The 16,494-nt window shown below is 41.1% G+C and overlaps 2 protein-coding genes across 2 annotated transcripts in view; one reads left to right on the top strand and one right to left on the bottom strand.

The window, feature by feature from the left end:
* Positions 1–16,494, top strand: part of LOC140242918 (SAM and SH3 domain-containing protein 1-like) — a 101,249-nt gene that overhangs the window by 29,232 nt on the left and 55,523 nt on the right. Inside the window, 1 exon segment of the mRNA XM_072322665.1 lies at positions 10,060–10,209. Coding sequence (XP_072178766.1) covers positions 10,060–10,209 — 150 coding nt within the window.
* Positions 5,496–6,686, bottom strand: LOC140242842 (putative nuclease HARBI1). The gene is made up of 2 exons (XM_072322594.1): positions 6,344–6,686; positions 5,496–6,286 (listed from the first exon to the last, which is right to left on the bottom strand). Exons 1-2 carry the CDS (start codon positions 6,684–6,686, stop codon positions 5,550–5,552), a joined length of 1,080 nt encoding a protein of 359 aa, XP_072178695.1. The 3' UTR covers positions 5,496–5,549.

The raw sequence follows: 16,494 nt of genomic DNA, 5'->3' as shown, positions 1-16,494 counted from the left end.
ACTACTACCACTACTACTACTACTGCTACTACTACTACTACTGCTACTGCTACCACTACTACTACTACTACTACTACTACTACTACTACTAGTAGTAGTAGTAGTAGTAGTAGTAGTAGTAGTAGTAGTACTACAAGTATTACCACTACTACTGCTACTTGTAGTGATGTTATATGCCATTACTATTGCCATTACTTTTGCCAGCGGGTATGATAACAATTTAGTTTTTATCAAACCATCAAGTAGACAAATAAGTACTTTCATTTAGCCTTAGTAGAGCTGCCAAGTCTCCCTGATTCTGCAGGAGTCTCCCTGAAAATGTTAACATCTGTTCATGTCTGAATAAGAGAGTATTAAAATCTCCCTGATTTGGGAATTATTTTCACTTGTTGAAAGGCATGTAACACACAGGTATCTCCCTGATTGCTGTCATTTGTGGAGTCTCCCTGATATGGATGTGGGGATGTTGGCAGACCTGCCTTAGTTATGACTTCATTTTTTATCAAATGAGTAAGAGACCTAAATCTGTCTATTGAAGGTAGACTTCAAGACCACATTGTTTCCACAACCCATTCCCATGGTGTTTGAAGGTTCCATTCATAAAGTTCAGCAGTATGATTCATGTTATTTAGTATACCTCTTTCAAAGAGGGAGGGGAAACAAAGTTGTTTGGGTGAGGAATGATAAATGAACTGGATGTGGTCAGTCATGATAGTTTTATCTAGTGAACCATTTCCTGGTGACATTGACACAGGGGTCACTCTTAACCCATCTTTGTTTATCAGCAACCCTGAGGTTGACATTGTCCCTTACTGGTCGTTGGTATGCAACCACAAAGGCCAGGGATGCCATCGTTTTTTTTTTCCAGGCAAGACAGCCTGAATTCATGTACTTTATTGGCACTTTGGCCCGAATTCACGAAGGTGGTGCAAATGAAACCATGGTTTAAACCATAGACAATTTGTATGGAGTGCCAATTGTCACATGGAATATTTCGTTATACGAAATTGGTCATTTCGTCGACAAAATAACCGTTTCTTTAACGAAATTATCATTTCGTGGACGAAATGTTCATTTAGTTACAAAATGTTGTCATTTCGTTACAAAATAATCATTTCATCGACGAAATGGCTGATTTTGCAACGAAATGTTCCATGTGACACTTGGCGCTCCATGGTTTTTGTCCATAGTTTAAACCATGGTTTCATTTGTACCACCTTCGTGAATTCGGGCCTTAGTGACTGCATGTTAACCCGTTGAGGATGGACTGATTTTGCTACAGCATGTATTTCCCATAGGCATCTCCCATGGTATACTTCGGACTCATCCTCAATGAGTTAAGTTTGTGTGTGTAAAGTATTATAAAGTTTGCTTGAAGCTGATGACTCACTCCTTTTGTATAGACTCAAACTTTTTTTTTTTTTTCCATGCAAAACATGTGTTCTGCAATGACATTGTGAGCTTGTTTACTCTGGCAATGTATCAGCTCCCAAAGGCTCCAGATTGTACACATCTAGGTAGGCCATCATGTTAAGGCCCGGTCCCACTGGCCGACGGACACAAAGCGTATGCAGTAAGGACACAGCGGACGAGCAAAATTTCGGGGGTGGCTCCATCCGCTTTCATCCGCTCCAAAAATTGACAAAATTGGCGAAAATTTGCGAAAACAGAACGGAAAAGAACGGACTTGGGTCGTATGTAGCGGGGATGTTAAACGGATGTTCATCGGAAGCCTAGCGGATGAAAGCGGATGGAAGTGGATGACAGCTCCGAAGGGGTTACCGGGGATAATTGCGAAGCGGACGCATGGCGGAAAGAGCGGATGCAGAGCGGATGCATCACGTATGCGTAATGGAAACAAAGGGGATGCCGCGCGGATATGTATCTGATGCAAACCGTTCACTGCGCATGCGAGGAGTATGAATTGGCTACATCAGTACATCTGTACTACAAAGAAGGCTACACTTATACACTGATACATCTCTACATGTGGAGTCAACACCATGGTGCGCCACTCGGGGAAGAAGAGGAAGTCCGCTCGTTCTAGCCCTGGCAAGGTTAAGAAGGGCAGAACGAGCACCCCATCCCGTGACTCTGACTCTGATAATGAAGCGGCGGCTGCTGCTGCTGCGGAGCAGCCCCAAGGCCCTCAAGCCCCTCAAAGCCCAGCTGTTCAACCCCCTGAAGGCCTTGATAATCAAGCCCATGATGAAGGCCCTGCTGAAGCCCCTGAAGGCCATGAACAAGCTTCAGCCAGAGGGAGTAAGAGGCAATTAGGGAAGAAGAAGGGAGAGAGAAAACAGTACACCGTTTCCGAGGAGCATGAGGATGATGTGCTGGAATGGCTGAGGGAGAACGAGTACCTTTGGAGAAAGGGCCACAGGCTGTATCGCGACACCAAGAATAAGCAGGCAGCTTGGAGAGACAAGGCAGAGAGCATGGGGTACACCGCAGAAGTACTCCTTGGATGGTGGAAGCACATGCACTCCTGGTATGGGAAGCTACACCTCAAGAAATCCGGGCAGGCCGCCGTCAAGCTCACTGACCGAGAGAAGTACGTCATGGCCAAGTGCAGTTTCCTGGAGGGTGAGATCCGCCACCGAGGAGCAGCCCCTCTGAGACCCATCTCCCTCAGACAGCCCACAGACAGCCAGGCACCTTCAAGCCAGGAGCCACTTACCCCGTCCAGACAGGTGTCTTCAAAGGGTCCCACAGCAGAGACCCCCTCGACAGCTGCACTCCCCGTAGTGCCGAACTTGGAGGATCCCATGGAGGATGACGCCCTGCTGTCACAAATGGAGGAACAAGCGGCAGCCAACAGAGGCCAACCCACCCCCACCTCCACCACCAGCTCCAGAGGATGCAGGCAGAGAGGCAGACTGGAGGGCCAGGACGACAGTGTGCTGTTGGAGATCAGGGACACAATGAAGACAAGCATAGAACTTCTCTCTCAGCTGGTCGACTTGGACAGAGCATCTTCGGCCCGGAAGCCCTTCATCACGTACGTGAGCCAGACCCTGAGGGACCTGCCGAGTACCAGGTGATGAAGCAGAAGATCACAGCACTTTTCCACAACCCTCAAGGCCCAACTGAAGCTCGTCCTACCCAGTCCAGGTCTACTCCTCCATCTCAGGCGACGTCACAGCCCTTCAACGGTTTTCAACAGCCCCTCACCTACCAAGGCTATGACTACCAGGACTTCCCACAACAGAAGCAGAACTACCCAGTCCAGGCCAAGGTTTATCGGACGCCACAGACGCCACTCCTCACTCAGCTGCAGACCAGACAGCCCCAGCAAACTCATCCCAACCCTTCCTCCACCCGAGAGCCAAGACCGTCAACGGACAACCTCTCAGCAGTATTGGGCCTGGCATCTCAAGTCCTTGATGAAGGGTCTCTCAACCTCACGGGACTGAGTCAGCTCTCTGATACCAACCTTGGTGTCCTGACCACACCACCACCACCCGCTGTACCCTCGAGGCCAAGCACCCCAATGCCTCGCCAGACCAGCACTCAAGCCACAGCCACAGCCACAGCCACAGCCACAGTCATTGCCTTACGCCTCACAGCTGAGACCATGGACATGACTCAAAGTGACTCAGAATAGTTTGAGAGACTGAGTTGTGATTGTTAACACTTGTTTTGAACACTTGTGAGCGGCATTGTTTACTTTAAAAATGTTTTATTTACTTAATAATGTGTTGGTAACAACTTTGAAAAAATGGTTAAAACTTTGCCTTTTTTGTTTACTTAATAAAGTGTTGGTAAAAACTTTGAAACACTTCTTATGAACATTTGTGAGCAGCACTTTTTTTTTTTTACTTATAAAAATGTTTTGTTTACTCGATAAAGTGGTGATAACAATTTTGAAAACATGGTCAAAACTTTGCCTTTTTGTTTACTTAATAAAGTGTTGGTAAAAACTTTGAAACACTTCTTATGAACACTTGTGAGCAGCACTTTTTTTTAACTTATAAAAATGTTTTGTTTACTTGATAAAGTGGTGATAACAATTTTGAAAACATGGTCAAAACTCTGCCTTTTTTGTTAACTTAATAAAGTGTTGCTAAAAACTTTGAAACACTTCTTATGAACACTTGTGAGCAGCACTTTTTTTTTACTTATAAATATGTTTTGTTTACTTGATAAAGTGGTGATAACAATTTTGAAAACATGGTCAAAACTTTGCCTTTTTTGTTTACTTAATAAAGTGTTGGTAAAAACTTTGAAACACTTCTTATAAACACTTGTGAGCAGCACTTTTTTTTACTTATAAAAATGTTTTGTTTACTTGATAAAGTGGTGATAACCACTTTGAAAACTTGGTCAAAACTTTGCCTTTTTTGTTTACTTAATAAAGTGTTGCTAAAAACTTTGAAACACTTCTTATGAACACTCGTGACCAGCACTTTTCTTTTTACTTATAAAAATGTTTTGTTTACTTGATAAAGTGGTGATAACAACTTGGTAAACATGGTCAAAACTTTGCATTTTTTGTTTACTTAATAAAGTGTTGGTAAAAACTTTGAAAAAAAGGTTAAAACTGTGCATTTGTTCCTTAATAAAGTGTTGGTTAAGTCTTTGAAACACTTGTTTTGAACACTTGAAACGCTAATTTGAGTTAAACTTAACGTTATACACGTTAAATTTAATTCAAATTTTGGAAAAAAAATCCCTGATATAGTTATGTGGCCAAAGATTATAATGCTGTTGTTGTTGTTGTTTTTTTTTTGTTACCTTATTTATCAAAACAGTTAAGTCATATACTATCTGTGAAGAATTGGACACAGGGAGTTCTGACTATTCAATGCAACCATGACAGCATGCTATGGTCCACCAACATAGTCTGGCCTGGGATCAGTTGGCCACAGTTTGGTTTTTATTTTTTTTATTGATGGGCAAAAAGGGCCGTTTACACAAGTGATGTTCAATTCCATTCAATCATAGTTTATTTCCAATCAACGAAAATTAAAAAATAGTACAAAGTTTACATGTCATAAAATGATATTGTTCAAACAATGAATGTTGTTATATAATTTATCTCGTATACTACATGAATCTTTTGCAAATGTTTGAACAATATCATTTCATGACATGTATACTTTGTACTATGTTTTGATTTTCGTTGATTGGAAATAAACTATGATTGAATTGATGTTGTATTTTACTATCATCTGGGGAATAAAGGACTTTTGGACTTCTTGAAAGTTGTGGGATAGGGAAACCTCCGGAATTACACTGGCACTGTAACTACATACTGGACTGTATGGTCCACCATCCAAGCTGCCACACATATTATGAACCTTTATTATCAATACAATTTATTCAGCCATCAACACAGTTTGAATTAAACAAAGCTGTTTATTAATGCCCCATTCATTGTAGGACCCCACAAGATACATTTAACAATAAACAGCTACAAGTATACAACACCATTGTAACGCTGTGTTCTTAACAATAAACAGCTACAAGTATACAACATTGTAACGCTGTGTTCTTATGGCACAATCTCATCAGTCTTACGCAACAGTCTCAAGGAAGCATCCATTCTAATCATCTATCATCCTGTCTTGCCACTCCACTGATCCAGCTGGGGAGTTGCACCAGTGTCTCAGGAGGTTGCGCTGCTTCTTCCCTTCACGTGAAGCTCTGTTGTGGCCTTGTACATCCACAGTGTCCATCAGATTAAGTCCTTGCCTCCATTCACCAGGCTCCATGTCCCCATTCCCTTGTTGACGGTCGACTAGTCTGTTCTGCAACACTGGGTAGCGGGTGCGCATGAGATTGTGCAGGATGCAACAAGCTTCCACGATGCTCCTCACAGTCTCTGGGTCATGCTGCATGGTGGTGAGAAGTATCTGGAACCTGTTAGCCAGGATGCCGAAGGCGTTCTCCACCACCCGTCTTGCCCTGGACAGCCTGTAGTTGAAGATCCTCTCTTCACGGGTGAGGTATCTTGAACTGTACGGCTTCATGAGATAGGTTCTGAGGGAGAATGCGTCATCACCAACGATGAAGTAGGGCACATCTTGTGTGTCATTGGGAAGGGGGTCTGGACCAGGAAGACCCATGATGAGGTTGCGTTCCAGCCCATCCTTGAGGTCACTTGCGTTGTATATCTGGGCATCTGAAGCTGACCCGTTGCCTGAAGCATCGATGTAGATGAACTTGTAGTCAGCATCAACCATGGCAAAGAGGATGATACTGAAGAAGCCCTTGTAGTTGTGATAAGTGGACCCTGAGTTGGCTGGAGCTTTGCAGGCTACGTGCTTCCCATCTATGGCTCCTACGGTGTGAGGAAAGTTCCACCTCTGATACCAATCTTCTGCAAGTTGTTTCTAGCCTTGTTCAGTGGTTGGGCACCTGAGGAGCTCGTCAACGTATTCTTCAACGATGGCCTCTACCACTTCTCTGACGACTTTGCTGATGCTGTTGTGTGGCACCCTCCATGCATACTGCATGTTTCTGTATGTGGTTCCAGAGGCCAGGTGCCGCAGAGTCAGTGTCACCTTCAATCCAGGGTCCAGGTTGGGACGAAAGTTGGTGCTAGGCTTGGTCAACCTCGGTCTCAGACGCTCTACTAGTTCGTCAAACATGGCTGGTGGCATCCTCATGAAGTGATGGAATGCACGAGGGTCTTCATTCCTCAGCTTCACCATCAATTGGTCATACAGTCCAAACTCCATTCTTCTCACGATCCATCCTCGGACCCACACAGCTCTTGGACGTCTCCTTCTTCTCCTTCTTCTCCTTCTGTCTAAAACTTAATACAGTCTGAACAGGTTGTGGTTCCGCTGTTGAATGAGTGCAGCTATCAAATGGACTCTTTGATCATCCATGATGGAAAACAATTGATGTTGAAGACCAAGACCAAGGGTAATGAGGCCTGTACACCACGGCTGCTCGACTCGTACTGAGATCCAGATGATTTTTCTCCCCCTTTTTATACAAAATATCGGTTGTCCGCTAGGTGTCCTTCTACATACTCAAGACATACTCCAGACATCCTAAATATACGAGATACATCCCAGATACAAACGCTTTGTCCGTTTTAAATACTTTATATACGAGATGCATACGCTTACATCCTTTCTTTTTCAGTGCTATTAACGATGTAGAGACGTTCCATGTACCATATCTTTCCTCCCTCTTTCCGTTTTCAGCTGCAGCGGATGTGAGTTGCGAGGATGCCCAGAGGATGCAAAGAGGATACAGCGGACGTTTAAGGGATGATAACGGACGTACAACGTTTGTTGCTCGTATATGTCGCGGATTTACATCGTACACGGCGGAAAGTCCATCCGTTCTAAAAGTTTTAAGCAGCTTAAAACTTTTTGAGCGGATGAAATCACCATGGACGGATGCTCGATGGATAGAGCGTATGTAACACGTATGCGATGAGTACACAGCGGATGCGTAGCGTTTTCCAACGGATGGCAAGATCTTTTTTTACGCTTTGCATCCTCTTTGCATCCGTAAGTGCAGTGGGACCGGGCCTTAAGTAAACAAAATGTGGTGACAATCACTGATCTCAACTACATAGAGATCAGTGGTTACAATCCATGCAGGTGATTGGTGTGCAGCGTATTAATCATTCTCTGTCTGGAATGTTGCCCATGCGTGTTGAGTGTATCAAAGGACTGTTACTATGGTTGCATTTTACACTGTATATTGCACATGTGCGTTGAGTGTATCAAAGGAATGTTACTGTGGTTGCATTGTGATAGAATGGTTGTCAGGATAATGTCACGGTAATGTCAGGGTAATGTCAGAGTAATTAGGCCTACCTTAGCTGGCTAGGGTAAAAGTTGGCAAAAGTTACTGCGACAATGTCCGAGCAACATTTTGGGGGACCGTTTTAACAGGCAGGGTGAAAAAGATTACCCGCAAATTACCTGGACCTAATCACAGTAACTCTAGTTGGTAAGGTTTTGTTGAAACAGTGCTGATTGATTGAGATAAGACTCAACAATGTAAAACAAAAACAAAAATGAATAGAACAAAAAGCCCACTGAACTTCAAATAGATTGCAGATCTAAAGGTGATGCTCAGTTCTGAGAAATAATGGACATTTGGTTTTGTTGTGTCGTACTCCTTTATTTCTTGTGCAATGGAAGTGATTTGTGGAGAAGAGTATGTGTAATACAATAGAGTCTTGTAATGTCATATGAAACTCGAACATGGTCTCTGCTTGATTTATTGCATACTGTTACCTCTCCCTGTAAAGACAGAGACCCTATAGAGAGAGACACAGACACAAAACTTGGAAAGTGCAAGCACCTCATGCTATTCAAAGTGTTCTCTCAAAAACAAAACCATTTTCGGTACCCATTCATCCTATACGTGACTGTTGGCAAACAAAAGAAGCTTAGAAATTAAGCGGCATTGCATTCTTGAGCAAGATTTGCCACATGTTGTATATGCAGGAACTTATCAAACATCAGAGGCAGTAGGTCACTGCAAAGCAAGACATTTTTTTGCAAGTTAGAGCCGACTGCCTTTCTCGCCGCATGAAATTTTCAATGAAGTGCCACTCTCATTCAATGTATAAAGTGTAGTCGAGAACTTTAGCATGCATTTTATTTTCGCAAATCATGGCTCTTTTAATTGTGAAATACGCGAAAGTAAAATGCATGCAAAAATTATTGGTTTCATAGTAGCATAGATACGCAGAGACTCCAACTCTCCCGTTTTCGACGGGAGATCTCCCGCCGAAAACCCATTTTTGCAAAATCTCCCGTTCTCCCGTTTGAGATTTAATTTCTCCCGCCCTGGCTCAATGTCTCCCGTTGGAAAGGATTTCTTACTTATTGCTATCGTATGTTGCAAAAATAAGCCTTAGATAGCACCAGAGAGCATCTATAACCCTAGGAACTTCGCACACATTAACTTGGAGTCTCCCGTTTGCTAGGGGTTTCGGGCGGGAGAATCTCCCGATCAGAAGGTGCTTCGGGTTGGAGTCTCTGGATACGCACAAAAATAGTTGAAATAAGAATACTCTTCAGTCGTACAGTGATATCGGATGCCACTTGAATGTTTACATGCTTTTCATGAATTGTATGCCGGGCAAGCCATTACTCTTGTGGACAAGAATTTGTGAAAGAATGTCAGAATGGAAGATATTAAGTTATTTTTGCCATTGAAATGTATTGAAATATTCTACTGTATATGCTGTTATTTTTGCGAGGGTTTTATTTTCGCGAATTTTGCGAATTGCAGTTGGATCGCAAATTTAACAACACGCGAAATTGTCTCCATGCGCTTTGTTAATAGAGCATTAACGTAAGCGTCGGCGTCGAGTCGCGAAAACAACATCTCGCGAAAATGTCTATGACCTCGTCTTCGCAAAAATATCTGTACGCGAAAATAACGGCGTATACAGTAAGTTTAACTCCTTATGTGCCATGGTGTAAACCCCCTGAGGTATCTGTGCACCAAGTCATTCTGAGACAGCAATACATGGCCATGTAATGAGCAAAGTTGCTGAGAAAGTGCCAAATTTGCTTAAATGTAAGTTGCGTGACAAATCTATGATTGGTTTTTTTACTTCAAATGACCATTAGTTACATTATTGTAGAGACTTGACTTTGTACACATAACAGTGATAGATTTTAGACATTACTAGCAAATCCACTAGAGCATACTACCTGACAGTCAGTCACCACATGAAATGCAGGCTACTGTACATATTACAGGATTGGAATCGGGAGAAATGCTTTCAATGTACTGTTGGCAATGTATTGATCAGTTTGGGTGGGTTTTGTGAGCTTTAGCAGAATATGCGAACTTGGCATGCCGTCAACTGAGTTGGACATGTGAACGTGGCGCATAAAGAAATAATGCACTTCAGACTTTTTTTTCAACCTGTTGGGGACGAGACCCGAGTATACTCGGGCAGGTGTCTATGGGAAATGCGTGTAGTAGCAAAATCAGTCTGTCCTCAACGGGTTAATATGTTTCAGGTTTTCTTTTTAAGATTTGTTTCAATCTGTAAGTACTCTCTCCCACCCTTCTTACTCTTCATCTCTGTTCTATTTTGTGCTCTTGTTTTCATCAAAGCTTCAGGAGGAGCTGGAAGAGGAGATACGGCCAAGAAGAAGAGGAGCTTGAGCCTTAAAGGGATCCTCCGGGGGATCGGAGACCACTTTAGGGGTCAGAACAGCGCCTCCAACTCTTCCCCAAAGGCAGAGGCCACTGGAGAACACTCAGGTCAGTCAGTGACACTGCTACTGTGCTTTGACTTACTTGTTGTTGCATGCATTTATGATGTCGGTTAGAATGACGGTCCTAATAGTAACAATAATGATACTCATCACTAATAGAGTTATAAGAAGGCAGAATTGCATTTCACTGCTTCATGAAATTTTCTTTATTGGAGAAGCATGTCATTTGATGCATACACATTTTAGCATAAACTGTGCATTTGATGTGCAGTATATTTATCTTTACTTGCTTGAAATAAGTATGCACTTGTATGACTTATGCAGCACAGTGAAGATGGTTTGAACTTCGATTCTGTGATGTATCTAAAACTTGAAGAAGAAAAAAAGTGGAAAGTTTCTTCAAATCCTAGATTTTGACAGATGCCATTGCAACTGCACCTGCAATATAGCTAACCAAACTTTGCCCCTGATGTCTGAAGAACTTGCATCAAAGGGCTACTGCCCTTTAAAGGGACAAGTCTGACAGAAAGAAGAGGGCCTGTGGGCTTGATCCTGCCTTCTCCTTTTGCACATCTTGCAGTCTGGGTTTTTTTTTATTCCCGAAACCACGTTTCCCATCTCCGGATGCCAAATATTATCGACCTCAGACACGGGACCTCCGGGGACACAGGTGTTGGATAGTCGGGCTCCCTCCTCCTCCTCCTCCCCTTCCCCTTCCCCCCCCCCCTTCCCCTCCTTCCCTTCAACCCTCCCCCTTCTATCCTCCATTTGTAATGTATCACTGTGCTGTTACAGACTGTGTGCTCATATTGTGCAAGTCGGCTTCAATGCATCATAGCTGTAGTTACAACGATATCATCATCATCATCATCATCATCAACAACAACAACAAGACCAACAACAGAAAAATGTCCTTGCCTTTGCTCTAATACGCATTTCCCATAGACATGTGCCTGAGTATACTTGGGTTTTAATCTTTAACAGGTTAGTGCTGTTGTTCCAGTTGCAGTAGAGTTCTATACCTTGATCAAGTTAATTTCTAAGAGTACAGGGAAATGAGAGGAACACATATTTTGTGAGAGTCGCATCAAAATCAGAGTTTGAATAAGTATCAGGTGTTTTCAAGAAGAGTGATGTTGCTTTGCGACCACCAAACCAATTAGGCAAAAGCTACTAAAAGCTACTATCAAGTGTTTTATGTTGAATGTCAGTCATTCCACATATTGTAATGTCACAGGAATAATAAGCAAGAATTGAAAAAAATGTAACCATACTTATTTCAAAGACAAGCAGGAAAGTTATCACGGAAGTATGTACTTGGAATCGGTCTGGCGGACAGGCAGCGGGGCATGATCACACTTTATTTTTCATTCTCCAAGCAGTCATTTTGAAGTTAGGATTATATCCTGAGACAGGAAGTGCTCTTGAATTGAAGCGAAACCTAGTTTGGATGATCACCCAGACTTTGACGCAATGGACCGATCTGGAGAGATGATAGCGAGAATTGCCTTTGGTCATACTGGCCAAACTCTTGCAGCTCTTTGTGGCAACCGGAGTTTCACTTCTGTCTTCAGGAATGAGTTGATTCAGCAGTTAGTTTTTGTCACTCTTCATTTAAACCTTGTCCAGGCATAAATTTCATAAGTAGCTAACTTTTCCTTTATTATGTATTCAACATTAAAGGGTGCCTATTGATAGATGTTATGCTTAAAGTTTGGACATATGTGATGCGCTCTGTCGGAATGAGTCAAAAGTCGCAAAAAATGAAATCGTAGTTATGCATATATGTGAATTCTACAGACTCTAAGCTTTACACTGATATATAATACAACTCATTTCGACATCCCTATAGATCATAAAAACGAATATTAACTACGCTTATGATGTCAGTCCATTTTCTAAATAACGGAGAAAATCGCTCTCAAAGTTCAGGCTATGTTCAAGCTCACGACCTGTTTCTTTCACGGGACGAAACAATACAGCAGTCCTGCTTAGCGACGGCGTTTACGCTCCATCGCACGCACTACCATATAAGGCGATAGCTTGGGTGTGTAAGATAATTAACCAATCGCAGGACAGGTCTATCATTAACGATTCTGACCAATACGGCAGCCCGAATGTAAACTTCGGTGCGTTTGTGTCCGTGCCGCTGCCGCCGCATGGATGAGTCGGTACGCGTTGTGTGTCGGCTGCGGTGTAGTTTGCCGCAAGTTTTTGAACTCACAAACAATAGCAAACAGTAGAAAGAAAAAAAAAAAAAGGCACGCAATGCGTATTACGAGAAGCGTCTTTTAGTGAGGGCGTTGATCGCTTCCATTCTCCTCCCATGTTGTTGTCAATGGAAACGTTTAGCAAGTACCAATAGCTAAATAGAACCTGTGAACCCATTGTAGGTGGGAGTTCAAAAGACAGCATCGGTAGAGAAAATCAATGAAGTTAATTAACGATAGTCGTCTTTTGAGATCGTGTTCTTTGCATGTACTAAAAACCCTCAAATTATGCACATGGTCGTAATGTTGCAGAGCATCAAAGACTGCTTTCGCGTCTGTTCTGCTGCAGCTGTATACAGTCTTAACATTCTGAATTCACGCCATATTAGGCACATTCCTTTATAGACGTTGCGTCCACAGTAATTATCGCTTATCACACTTGCCAATGCTGCACATACTATACATATCAGAAGCAAAGGTTGATGTAGGCCTGAGAGCTTCACGTTGGGTTTATATGATTGTATCATAAATATATTTCTTATTCTCGGTCACTTTTATAATACCATAGCATATAAAGAACCATTAACTCGTGGTTTAAGCTTAATGTTTTTTACATCACATTTACAGTTACAATCTTTCTGCATTTGAGATAGATAATTATACTGACAAATATTCGGAATTTATACTTAGGCCTTCCTCATTTCGTTTTGTATTCACAAACCTTACTAAGATAAAAATGATTGTTTGATTACTTTCGGGTAAAGGAACCACCGGAAAAGGAACCGCATTTGATTTTCTTGTTAACGAACCTAAGCTAATAGCGAACCATATTTCATTGTGTGATTAACGAACCTTCAGAACAATCAATTGTATTACCCTCCCCCCCCCCCAAAAAAAAAAGCATTTCAATGTCATGCGTTGTCAATAGTGATAGGCCCGTTTTTATTTCGTAGTGTGTCTCAGTGCTCCTGTGTTTATTTTTAAGGATGTGCCTCTCTTTATGACTGCGATTGATGTTCAACTATTTCTTTCTCGCAAGCTTGAAAAGGAAGAAGCTAAAATTGAGGCAAGGAGACGAGTTTTCTTCCATGAGATACAATCATTAAGACATACATTTATTCCCGAAAGTTGTGTGATTGCTTATGCGCTAAAGAATATAATTATTATGTCCATTACATGTATCAGGCACTATACAAAACGGTTGAAATGTGCTGAAAGTCGAACTTCGGTTTTTTTTTTTCTCTATTTCCATTTCAAGCGGGGATAGACTAGAAATTAGTTTGTCTATACTGGCAGCAGACATTAGTTTTCCAGTACATACTCCGCATTTAAACAGTCGCCATATTTTCGTGGTCAGTATCAGATAATGGACACGTGATATATTAAAGAAAATACAAAACAACGAACATGTCATATGTTCAAACATTGTGAATTTATACTTACCTGTAATATTCTGCGTAAAAAACAAGCACGCCAATTAAATAATTTAATAGAATTGATAGAACACACTGTACACAACGATATCATGCATGGCAGATCAAATCAAGTTCAATTGGTGAGAAAGCTAAATGAAGTTAAAAAGTTGACTTCTTTACGTTTCTCTTTCAATTTATGAAAACAGAATTACATTGTATATCTATTGAAGCGGATTGTCTCTGTTGCGAACGATCGTCATACATGTATATAGCATTGTTAGTCTTCTGAGCAAATCCGAAACCCTAAATACTTTAATTTTTGCTTCATAATGTAATAACCCTTATAACTTTATAAAGGACTCGCAAATTCAAAGTTTCAAACCGTATACAAAAACATTTCATTGTACACGATGTATTTTAATGCGTTGATCGTTAGCATGTTAATAGCATCAATCTGCCTTTTATTTTCCGTACGTAAAGCGCACAGAAACGTAACCAAACGTTACCAAATACAGTGGAATGCATTGTACGGCGTGGTATTATCATTACAAGTATATCCCATTCCTTTTTACTTTTATTTGCTTGAAGCAGTAGTCAAACCATGTGTCATTTTCGTAGCGACACCACTTAGGAATTAGAATGTATGAAGATAATCGTTACTTAATTATTTTGCGCTAATAGCATTTACATTTTCCAACTGTTATTGACAGGATTATGTTACTGTGATGGTTACGATTACGAATGTTGGTTATGAATTCAAAAGACTGGTTCATTAATCGAACTATAAAGGTAATAGCCGTTTTGAAAGTAGTTCGGTACAAGTTCAAAACGCAATCGAAGTCATCGTCATAGGGGGAACCGATAGCTCTAGAAAACTTGCTTAGACCAGTAAAGATTGCCGTATGCAATCTTTGTAGAAAGTTTTGACTTAGGCCATCTTTTGAGTATTTTGAGAAATTATATAAAGAACTATTTGTTTTGAGTATGTCAAGAATTAGTTTGAACTATGAGAATAAAAAGGCGCGGTTATCTCAACAATGTCGTAGTGCGATTAGACATGATGGGTAAAGTGAATTCATGACTTGTTGACTTATCCTTACTGAATTGATGATCACTTCTGTAAACCATCAGTTAAGTCTTGCAGATGATACCTCTGTAATCGTAGTCAAAATTCTTTTGAGCGATGAGACGAAAACCAACAAACAAAATGCCATGTATCATCGCTCGAGTTTCCAACATTTGGCGTCACCTGACCAACAATAAGTGCCAATTCAAATGGAACATTATATTGTGGGATAGCAGACTGTGTTACGATTTTTAAATATTGCGAGCAACTGTTAAAAAAATAAAAAGAAAGAGAAAATGAGGCAAAGTTCAAGAAATTCGAAAAAGCATGTAAATGCAGGCGGTCATGTTTAATATTCAAAGTAAGAGATTACAATCGGCCATGCGGATGTATATGATTGCCTTATTTACATGTCTGATTTTTGTAAACTATGTTATATTCAAATTTAAGTTCCCTTCCCTCGATAAAAGTTGTGTTGGGTTTTCGCTAAAGGCATTTATTAGGAAACGCTATAAAAAAACGACAACAAATGCCTACTATACATCAAGAGATGACCTATACATACATGAAACACAAAAATTTTGTACGTTCTGATATAATGCAACTGCTTGTTTGTTTGTTTGTTTGTTTGTTTGTTTGTTTGTTTGTTTTGAATTACCATGGTCTTTGTCGGGGTAAAGATGAAGAAAAATAGTAGAGTGTATCACTCTCAATTCCGGATTATTGCGATAAGTGTGTATTCCCGCCCTTTCTATACACGTAAACGATTTAAGCTTGGTATGCTTTTACAAAAGCCTGGTGTCACGCAGAAGAACTGATTCCGCGATCGCTTTTAACCTTTCATAAAATTCACGTTTTAAGATAGTAACGATAGCTTGTAAGAGATAAAGTAAGTTAACGTCCCTGACTGTGGTTCTGAACACAAAAGGGGACTGAAAAATTCTTTTACAAATTAGCAGACATAATGCCGATCCTCCAACACTGTTGCTCCATTACAGTATGTCACTGATTCTGCTATCAATGGCGAAGAAAGAATACTGGTTGCGTGATTATCCACCCCTTGATAGCAGGAAGTTTACCTTTCATTGTTCAAGGCTTCGTTGATGCGGGGTTTACTCGGATAAAAGGCGTGAACAGTGTCGCCTGAGTTCTTTCATTCGAATTCCTCACAATACACAATTCAATAGGCAATTAGCGCTGCTACTTCGTAAAGCTGTTAGCCAAATTCTTTGCAGACTTGACCTCTCACATGTCAGCTACACGTAATACACGACAAACAGCTATCATTACAAACATTCTGATAAAAAAAAAAACAAAATGAAGAAGCACACTTTTGAGTAGCGACACAGCTTTCTGTCACTTTCTCAAATAGGTCTTACTTCTAAAAAATACACAGATGACAAGAGTCAGAATATCCTCCAAAGGGAACACGAGCTATTTGGGCATAATAATAATGTTTGTCTTCCGATTTCTCTCCCTGCCGTCGCGGCCCAAACCATCATAAGTAAATAGGGCAATAATTTTTATTAACCAGGGAAATAATATTACGCATTAGATACATTTGGCTAATTATCACACGAATTTTCGACTTTATAAAAAGGAGAATAATTGACAACTTAGGCCCTACTATATCTCCAAAG

This window comes from Diadema setosum, chromosome 19 (genome assembly GCF_964275005.1).
Source record: "Diadema setosum chromosome 19, eeDiaSeto1, whole genome shotgun sequence".
In the NCBI taxonomy this organism is placed as follows: Eukaryota; Metazoa; Echinodermata; class Echinoidea; order Diadematoida; family Diadematidae; genus Diadema; species Diadema setosum.
Note: the sequence above shows the minus strand (reverse complement) of the source record. Positions and strands in the feature narration are given on the sequence as shown.